The sequence below is a fragment of the Chenopodium quinoa genome, unplaced genomic scaffold (assembly GCF_001683475.1).
Source record: "Chenopodium quinoa cultivar QQ74 unplaced genomic scaffold, ASM168347v1, whole genome shotgun sequence".
Lineage (NCBI taxonomy): Eukaryota > Viridiplantae > Streptophyta > Magnoliopsida > Caryophyllales > Amaranthaceae > Chenopodium > Chenopodium quinoa.
In genome coordinates this window covers 2,344,890-2,355,436 of record NW_018742616.1, presented here as the reverse complement: position 1 = coordinate 2,355,436, position 10,547 = coordinate 2,344,890, and the positions used below count along the sequence as shown (strand labels likewise).

At 44.2% G+C, this 10,547-nt stretch overlaps 1 protein-coding gene across 1 annotated transcript; it reads left to right on the top strand.

Annotated features, from left to right (window-relative positions):
* Positions 1 to 3,420: 3,420 nt before the first annotated feature.
* LOC110721298 lies at positions 3,421 to 4,653 on the top strand. The gene has a single exon (XM_021900435.1). It carries the CDS (start codon positions 3,421 to 3,423, stop codon positions 4,651 to 4,653), a length of 1,233 nt encoding a protein of 410 aa, XP_021756127.1.
* The last annotated feature ends 5,894 nt before the right edge of the window (positions 4,654 to 10,547 follow it).

Below are 10,547 nucleotides of genomic sequence, written 5' to 3'. Positions count from 1 at the left end.
GTGATAAAATACACATTCAGTAGTAGTTGACTGATGAAACTAAGGAAGTGAGGAGTCTCTGCCTCAAATTTCTTATTCTGATTATATAGTCTAAAATATTGTGCAATTAGTGCTAGAATGCCAATAGCACTAACCTACCTCCATTTGGATATCATAACTCAAAACATTCAAACTTTAACTTTAACAAATAATAATGGTTCTTTTCGATTCTATTGTTACACTTTATTAACCTTCACAGTTGTACATATTTAATCATGTATATGTATATATTAAATATAATTTAATTAAGAATTTTACTAAAATGATATTTTGAAAATTCATTTCAAGATAGATGCACTACCATCATCCCATATAACATAGTTTTAAAACGTTAAACATTGAAGTCAAAATTTAAAAATAGAAAAGAAATCGAGGGATTAATAAAAGAAATAAGGATAACTTATGCAAAAGTGTGCCTTGAGCTGATAAGATTGAATTTGTACCAATGTACCATTATACTCCGTACTAGTCACAACTCTCACAACTTCACAAGTGACGCTCTTTACTTTCACCTAATATAAGGATATTACTGATAATATTCCCTAAAGAAGTTTAAACTTTTTTTTTGATAGGAAGAAAAAGGGATTTCATTAATAAAATATAGTCAAATGGCACTTACATATAATTCCTAACAAATTAAGAATTTCAACACAAGTACACACCTTAAAATTAAATACATCGTAGATTTGATTAACAATCGCCTTAATAAATAACTTCATCTGAAGCAATACAATCTGTGAGTTCGCGCTGATTCGACTTGAATTCCACTGATGCGTAGTCGTTTGAGTGAAAATACTCATGTGGTCCTCCGGATTTTTGTAGAGATTATAAAACCTTAGATCTTCAATTTTTGCCATACAATTATAAAAAGAAAGTAAACTCAAGTGAAAAATCATCATCTCAAGGATAAGATTTATTTATTGAAAGCAATTAAAAGGTTTTTAGGGGCTTACCACCGGTAAGAACGCCAGTGAAAGCCCCTATAAAGATTCACAATTGAGACCAAGAGGAAAGAGATGGTAGAGATGGAGAAAAAAGGGAGAAGAGAGAAGGAAAACCTTCAAAAAAAATGAAAAAAAAAACCTAGCAATGGAGGCTAGGAAAACCCTTTCAAGGAGAAACCCTAGAGGGAACAAAAAAAAATAAAAAATAAAAAAACTCCCAAGGAGAAAACCTAGAGGGAACAAGTGATGTTTCTTCTATATTTAATAATGGAAATATAACGACAAACTATAAAAAAATAACAGGTAATTATTGTCACAAAGTTTTATATGTGGCTTGCCACACCGTGTGGTTGGGGGTTATTCGATCGGTTAAGAGTTACTCAATCAAAGGTTACTCTGTCAGAGGTTACCGGTTACTATTTTAATGTGTGTCAAACGGTTACACAATGTGGCTAACCACACAGAAAACACACTGAATTATAGTGTAAGTGGTACCATACCATATGTGCAACTACTAGTATATTACTAGTAGCTAGAAACAAAAGTTGTGATTTCATTACCTCATGCCTCATGGTTCTCGTCTTCTCGATCATCGATAACATTCATAATGTCCATTTGACTGCTATGACTGAGTATTTTACTGTATAATTTTTGGACTTTGTGAATAGTTATTGTTTGGGGTCCAAATAACTTATATTTGGGCCCAGTCCATAATGAAAATAATAGAGGCCCAAAAGGCAAGGTTCAACTCTCCAATACATTTGCCAAGTCAGGTATAGCGAGGCCCAATCAAATGGCAGCCCATTTGATTGCCCAAGCCCAGTCTAGCTAATGGGAACAAGGTATAAAAGCTTTCATTTTTATACAATTAAATTTATTCACACGAAATGCCTCAAGCAACAAATACTTTCGCATAGCTTTTCTCTCATCATATCGCATCCGTACAGACTTCGGCATCGGAGGGGCCTTCCTCGGCGCACCCCCCGAGGCTAGTTTACGTTTGTTTCGCTGTGCAGGAAATCCCCAATTCGGTCATCACTCGAATTGGGCTTCATCTCCATTCATCCGAAGGGCCTGTTGAGGGCCCATTGTTTTCTAACCGAAACAATTTAGCACCGTCTGTGGGGAACCTTACAAAAATTCAGCCAAAAATCTCATACGAATCTTAGCCAACTCGAAAAATGACTAAGAGTGCAAAAAGCTCTAAAAAAGCTAGGAAGACAGGTCTTATAACGGTAAGGGCCGGTAGAACACCTTCACCGTCGCCTGAGCCGACTGCTTCCAACTCCCCGAGAGGAGAAAATCTGCGTGAAGGGTCTCCTTCCCAACGGGATTACCAAAATGGGAACTCGCCGAGGGATAGTGAGGTTCACAAGCGTGATCCTTCACCTAGCATGCATTCAACTCCTCCTACCGGACCGTCAACCGAGGAGGTTATGAAGGCCATGGCTGTGTGCATGGACTTTATGAACGCTTTGGGAGGACGCTTCCCAACAGCAAAGAAATCACCCTCTCCCCCTCCTAAATCAAATGATCGAAAGAGGAAAAGTGGAGCCGAGGGAGAGAGCCAAGCTCCATCCTCGAAAGGGGAAGGCAGCCGAAGGGCTGGGCATCCAGGCGGTTCCGGGCCGAATCAGAGGAGAGGCTCCGGCCGCTCCAAAATTCCAAAGCTCGGAACTCTGAAGATCATCATGACAGCCACAATGTCTCTCGCCGAAGCGTTCATGAGCGCCTAGGTGGCAGAGAAGGAGGGGTGCATAGTCGCCTCACCTTCCCAGAAGGGTCTCATCCCTCAACGTCACGCGAGGGGACACCCCCTGCATCCACCTCTCTGAAAGGGAGAAGCAGGGTTCCTTCGGCGAGGCAGAAGGGAAAAACCGTAATGGTTCCGACCAGTTCCCCATTCCAAAGGTGGATACTGGAGGAACATGTGCCGGCGGTTAAAATTTCGGCACACATTACATATGACGGTACTTCGGATCCGAAGGACCACATTGCCTCCTATGAGGGGCATATGTACCTGAACCCCTGGTCCGAAGATACCTGGTGAAAATACTTCCCAACGACCCTTAAAGGTGTGGCCCAATCATGGATCACCAAAGGGCTGAAGGAAGGCTCAATAACTGGCTGGAGTGATCTAGCCAATAAATTCAAGAGCAAGTTTTCCACGGCTAATCGCCGAGAGAAAAATACTGCAGAGCTCATGGGCCTGCAGCAAGCAAAGGACAAAAGTCTCCGAGATTATTTGACTCGCTTCAGCAACGATTTATCCAGAATAACAAGTCTGAATCAAAACCTAGCCGTATTCGCACTACGGAATGGCTTGCAAGCTGGCAAATTTCTAGATTTCATGGTCATGCATCCCCCGCAGACCTTGGAAGAAGCCCTCGACGCTTCGGATAAATTTATCTGAGCCGAGGAATGGAACAAGGCGAAGATGCAATCCCAATCAGGGCTTGTGAAGCCAAAAGGGCAGCAGGCCGAAGTTCCACCGTCAAGGAAAGGGAAGGCAAAAGCCTCAGAATCTCCCTTGACCGCCGAGCCGAAGAAGGAAAAGGCTCCCTATCTGGGGAAATTTGAGTCTTACACCCCTCTCACCTTACTGCGTAATAAAATCTTTAGTGCGACGAGGGAGGAGGGAAGATTCAAAAAGCCGAAGCCACCTCCTTTTTGGCATCAAAAGAAAGGGAAGGACCATTGGTGTGAGTTCCACGAATCTCGTGGGCATCGCACCGAGGACTGCCTTCAGCTGAAGGACCAGATCGAAGAGCTGGTCCAAAAAGGGTATCTAAAGAAATATGTCGCGGAACGCCGTGAAGAGAAGAAAGCCGAGAAAGATTCTCGGCAAGAACTGGACTATCACCGGAAAAGGGACAGACCTCCCGAAGGAGGGCACAATGACATCCTGACCATTTCCGGTGGCATATCTCGGAACGCACTCAAGCGCCATCTGAGGGGTCTAACCCATCAGATCCATCATGCCGAGTTCCAAAAGCCGCAGTCTCCGGTGCCAAACATGACGTTCACATCCGAAGACTGCAGGGGGGTGGTGTACCCCCATGATGACTCATTGGTTATCGTGACAAGCATCGCAAACCACAACGTCTATCGGACACTGGTAGACGGTGGCAGCGGGGCGAATATACTTTTTCGGAAGGCATTCGACCAGCTGAAGTTGGAGAGCAGACATTTGACCCCAGTCCCTAATCCGGTCACTGGGTTCAACGGCTCTTCTTCATATCCGGATGGGAAAATTCTTCTTCCCGTCAGCCTCGGCCAGGACTGGGCAAGACGAAGCATCATGGCCGAATTCTTGGTCGTCGACGCCCCGTCAGTATACAACGTCATCATGGGGAGACCTCTCATCCATGATGTTCAAGGAGTCGTCTCGACATACCATCAGTCAATGATTTATGTCTCAGACGAAGGACGCTCCGAGAAAATACTGGGCAGCCAAAGGGAGGCCCGGGAATGTAACTCCCTCAAGCCATCCAAGAGTCGCCGAAGCGATAAGGATGATGAGGAAGAAAAGGAGAAGGAAAAGGAGTGGGGCACTAAAAGGCCGAAAGGCCTAAGTGCTTCGGCTCAGGGGTCCCCGAAAAAGAAAGCATCTTTGGAGACCGAAAAGGCGAGCTCTTCGGACGGACCAAAAGATTCAGACGAGAACTAGCCGAAGAAAGGAAGGTCAGCTGAGATTGACAGCAGACCTAAACCTGAAGAATCTGGCTCCAAGGCAATGGAGTCAGACGAGCAAACTGAATCAATCCAGTTGACCGAGGGGGATACTGAAAAATGCGTCAACATCGGACATGGGTTAGATCCGAACCTCCGTGTTGAACTAATCCAACTTCTTCGGGACAACAGAGATGTGTTCGCATTCTCAGCAGCTGACATGTCGGGAATTAATCCGAACCTCATCTCGCACAAGCTTAATGTCGACCCCACATGTCGGCCAGTTAAGCAGAAGAAGCGGAACTACTCCGCTCAGAAGAACCAAGACATCGCAGCCGAAGTCAAGAAACTTCTGGACGCAGGGTTCATTGAGCCCTGCCAATACCCCGAATGGCTGGCGAATGTAGTAATGGTTCAGAAAGCTAATGGCACTTGGAGAATGTGCGTTGACTTCACGGATCTGAATAGGGCCTGTCCGCAGGACTTCTATCCCTTGCCGAGAATTGACCAGCTGGTTGACTCGACAAGTGGCCACGCTCTGCTCAGCTTCATTGACGCATTTTCTGGGTACCATCAGATTTTCATGCACCCCGATGACAGAGCAAAAACGGCATTTGTTACAAGCGTCGGGGTGTATAATTACAAAATGATTCCCTTCGGCCTGAAGAACGTCGGGGCTACATATCAGAGGCTGGTGGACTAAGTGTTTGCCGAACAAAAGGGCCGCAACATGGAAATCTATGTCGATGATTCCATCGTCAAAAGCAAAGAGGCGAAAGACCATGTTGCGGACCTAGCAGAAACATTCACCACCCTGAGAAAACACCGAATGAAGTTGAATCCGAAGAAATGTGTCTTCGGCGTGAGGTCTAGGAAATTCCTACGTTTCATGGTCAGTAAGAGGGGGATCGATGCCAATCCCGCCAAAGTGCAGGCAGCTCTGGATCTTCCTGAGCCGAAAACAAAGAGGGACATTCAGCGTCTTACGGGGAGGATGGCTGCCTTATCCAGGTTCATCTCAAAAGCCTCAGACAAGGGTCTGTCCTTCTTCAAGGCGCTGAAATTTCTGAAATCAAAGGAGCTCATATGGGAAGATGAGCAAAAAGTAGCCTTCCAGCAGCTCCGGGAGCACTTGGCAAATCTTCCAACGCTGGCAAGGCCAGCCGAAGGAGAAGTCTTGTACCTGTACGTAGCAGTTAGTCCTGCTACAGTGAGTGCGGTGCTGCTAAAGGAAGAAGAAAAGGTTCAGCAATCGATCTACTTCGTTAGTCATACTTTGACTGATGCCGAAACGTGCTACCCTCTGCTCGAAAAAGTTGCATATGCAGTGGTAGTGGCAGCTCGGAAGTTAAGACCTTACTTTGATTCGCATCAGATTGTGGTCCTAACAGATCAACCGCTGGAAAGAGTCCTCGGCAAGGTGGAAAAATCAGGCAGACTAACAAAGTGGGCCTTCGAGCTCACCGAGTTCAGCATAAGCTACCAGCCGAGGGCAGCAATCAAAGCCCAAGCCCTATCAGACTTCCTAGCCGAGTGTTCCTATCAGGAAACACTCGACGAAGGGAAGGGGACTTGGACTGTATTCACGGATGGCTCGGCCACCGTAAATGGCTCGGGAGCTGGGGTGGTGATCACTTCTCCCGAAGGAAGAAACTCCGAGTATGCACTCAAATTCTCATTTAAGGCTTCTAACAACGAAGCAGAATATGAAGCAGCAGTTGCTGGCTTAGAGTTGTGCATAGCTCTCGAAGCCGAACATGTCTGTCTGAAGACAGACTCCCAACTAGTCGCTAACCAAATTCGGGGCGAGTACAATGCCAAAGAGCCCTCGATGATCTCCTATCTTGCCAAGATCAAATTAGTTATAGCAAAACTGAGAACTTTTGAAATTGAGCTGATCCCAAGGGGTCAGAATGCTCAAGCCGATGCACTCTCCAAACTTGCAAGTTCAACTCTTACGGAGCTGAACCGGTCCGTATACGTGGAGGTGCGCCGAAACAGAAGCATTAACCCAGAAATTGAGGTTTAGTGCGCTGAGGTTGAGCATAGCTAGATGGACCCCATCTTGGCTTATAAGCTGCAAGGAACGTTGTCCGAGGACAAGAACTTAGCAGCAAAAATGAAAAGGGTAGCCTCAAGGTTCATTGTCTATAAGGGGGAGCTACTAAAAAAATCCTTCTCAGCCCCACTGCTGAAATGTGTGGGCCCAACAGATGCAGATTACTGATAACTTGCTATTTGATACGATTTTAGGGTGTTTTGAACCTAGTTTACTTGATATAAATTGCGTTTTGGTTCATTTTTACTCTATTATTATGCAATTTTTGTGTATCCTATGCTTCACGGGTTGTTGGTGTTTTTGTTGAGATTTTAGGTTCAAAAGAACGACCAAATGGAGCCCATGGATACAAAGCCGAGGTTAGAAGCAAGAAGATGGATGAAAGAAGCCAAGGAAAGGAGCATTATAGAAGAAAAGATGAAAAAAAGGGGTTTAGAAGACCCTGCACGGCCGTGCCAGACCTTGCACGTCCGTGCAAGGGGTTCCAGAAAGCTTCAGCAAGCTGCCAAGGCCTGCACGGCCGTGCCAGACTTTGCACGTCCGTGCAGAAGTGCTCCAGAAACTCAGAACATTCTGCCAAGGCCTGCACGGACGTGCCAAATTAAGCACGTCCGTGCAGATGTAGCTGCACGTCCGTGCCAATATATGCACGTCCGTGCGGAACTGCTCGATTCTTAGCAGTACGTTCTGCCTCATTTCTGCCCCCTCTGCACGTCCGTGCCAAACTTGGCACGGCCGTGCTTAGCCTTGCACGTCCGTGCCAAATCTGGCACGTCCGTGCAGACCTGCAGTCGAACTCCTTCCTTGTTTTCTCCGTCCTTTTTATTTGGGGGTCATATAAATACCCCTTTAGAGCTCATTTGTATGGAGAGGCAGTTTTTCAGAGCTTTTCTCTTAGTTTGTAGTCTTAGAACATTAAATTCTCAAATCATTAGTTAGTTCTCAATTATTAGCTTGGAATTATTCAAATTCAATCATTGTAGAAGACAAATTCCACCATTGTTGCTCACCTTGAAGCTTCATAGTAACCATTTCTTACTCATCTTTTCTACTTCTCTTTACTTTGTTGTTGATTATTTGCTAGTTCTTGCATGTTTTGGATTGTTAATTAGTTTAATCTTTAGTTTGAATTTGTTCATGAATTGCTTGAAAACTTTAATTGCTTTAACCCCCATGGATTGTGAGTAGTCTAAATTCTAGGGTTTGGGCAAAACCCTCAATGTAGTCACTAATTACTTGTTGCATGTGCTAATTTGGTTGTTGTGGGATGTTAATTAGTTGAGCTTAAGTGGTTTAATTGCTTAGTTCTTGTATATGGCCATTGCTAGAACTATTTATCCAAGCTTTCTCAACGAAGGATCGAGAGATGAACTTGAGTTAGCTCCCTTATGCTTAATTGACCCGAAATGCCATGAGAATAGGGATTACCGGTCAAGGGAATGTTTATGTCATCGTGATTATGCTTTAACACTTGTTTTATCCTATGTAACCACGAGAGTAGGTTGTATTCATGATTCAAGTAATCCCTCTAGCTTGAGAGAGTAGTTGGGTGCTTTAGATGACCTCCCCTAATTTATCCCATTAATTTACCTTGATTGTTGCATGCTAATTGTGATTTGTGATGAAGTTGAGTGGTATAACCCAAGCCCTAGATTCCTCTTAATATTGTTAACCTCCTCTTAGCTTAGTTGAATTGTGTTAGAATAAGTTACTAAAAACCAACCCAATTTAGAATTCGTTTAGCTTATTAAACGGTAGTACTCGGTGGTTGATTCAACGCCTCTCTTGGGTTCGACCCTTTCTTACCCTTACTATTGTTAGTGAGACCAAGATAGGAAATATTATCTTTGGTAGGCTCGACGACGGCCTATCAAATTTTGGCGCCGTTGCCGGGGAGGCAAAGTCACATTGAATGTATTATTGTTGAATGAGACTAGATGTGTGTATATGTATAGTAGTTTTCTTACCTTAATTTTTGTTTATGTGTGTTTAAATTGCGATAGTCATTGCTAACGTTTTTCTTAGCTTTGTTTGACTTTGCATGACACGAAAGAGTAAGCAATCACCGCTTATTCCCGTTGATCCAGAGCTAAATAGGACTTTGAGAAACGTGAGGAGACTCTTGCAAGGCACACCCGAGTTTTCCATTGTATATTCGGATTCCGATCCGGAAGAGGTTTTTGGAACTAACGAAGAAGATAACATGGGAGAGAATCCTCCTCAACCATTGTTAAGAGACTATGACCACCCCAACGCATTCCAACTTCGGAGTGGCATACGTCTTCCCACCACAAATGCAAACAACTTTGAACTTTCACCTCAACTCATCCGTATGATTCAAAGCGATCAATTCGGAGGTAGTCCTCATGAGTGTCCTTTTGCTCATTTGGACAACTTTCTTGAGTTGTGTACAACTATCAAGCAAAACAACATTTCGGAAGAGTTCATCCGTATGCACATGTTTCAATTCTCCCTCCGTGATAAAGCAAAACATTGGTTGAGAACGGTTGAAGAGGGATCATTGAGTACATGGGACGAAGTCACTAGAGCCTTTCTTGGAAAGTATTGTCCTCCGGAAAAGACCGCCGAACTAAGAAGAAAGATCACCAATTTCAATCAAGACATTGATGAAACATTGAGTGAATCTTGGGAGCGTTTCAAAGATTACACAAGGAAATGCCCCCACCATGGTTTCACATCATGGATCATTGTACAAAGCTTCTATGACGGTCTTACTCCTATTTCAAGGGCCAACCTTGATTCCGGGGCCGGTGGTAGCCTCAAAAAGCTATCGGTGGACGATGCATACAAGATGATTGAAGAAGTGGCCAAGCATTATGCATATGGAGGTGATAGAAGGCAACCTCAAACAAAGAAGGGCGGAATTCATGATCTTAGTGCAATAGATCTTATTGCATCAAAGTTTGATATGCTAGCTCACAAGCTAGATCAAGCCACCCTCACACCCTCAAGCTCTTCCTCGCAAGTCATGTCTTGTGAGACTTGTGGAGGAAATGATCACTTGTCCTCTTATTGCAACTCAACGAATCAAGAGCAAGCGGCGGCAATTGGGGAAAGGAATGAACAATACTCCCAATCCCACAATCAAAGTTGGAAGCCCCAACATAACACGGGATGGAAGCAATACAACCAAGGCCCCCCACAAAATAACTACAACCAAAATCAAACCCAACCTCAAAACCACTACAACCAACCTCAATCACAAAACCAACAAGCTCCATACCGCCATCCCAACCAAAGGGATCAAAACCACCAAAGATCACAATATAACCAACCCGCTCCTCCTCCTCCACCTCCTCAAAAGACTAGCCTTGAGTCCGTTCTTGAAACTTTCATGACTCAACAAATAAGGAACAATGCGGAGATGAATGCAAACATCCAACAACTCCAAGCACATAATAAGATAATGGAGGGCCAATTGGCTCAAATTGCACAACAAGTTGGAAGTTCATCCTCCAATCCTAGTGGTCACTTTCCAAGCACAACGGTAATGAATCCAAAAGAGCAAGCGAAATCAATCACCTTGATTATGGAAGGGGGGTATGAAACTCCAATTATGAGAGAAAATTTTGCCAAAAAGGGAGATGAGGGAGATAGTTGGGTAGATGAAAGTGAGTTTGAAAATGAAGTGAGTGAGGAGGCGAGAGGAAGGTCAAAAATGAGTGATGAGGGTTCCTCAAAGAGAGATGAGGGAGAAGTGAAGAGTCAAGCTCCATTGAGAGCATATGAGCCTCATATTCCATTCCCTCATAGAATGATAGAGAAGATGCTAAATGAGAAACTTTCTAAGTTCCTTGATGAAATGGAAGGAC

Coding starts and splice junctions, on each gene's coding strand:
- LOC110721298 (XM_021900435.1), top strand. CDS start 3,421: ATGCAATCCCAATCAGGGCTTGTGAAGCCAAAAGGGCAGCAGGCCGAA.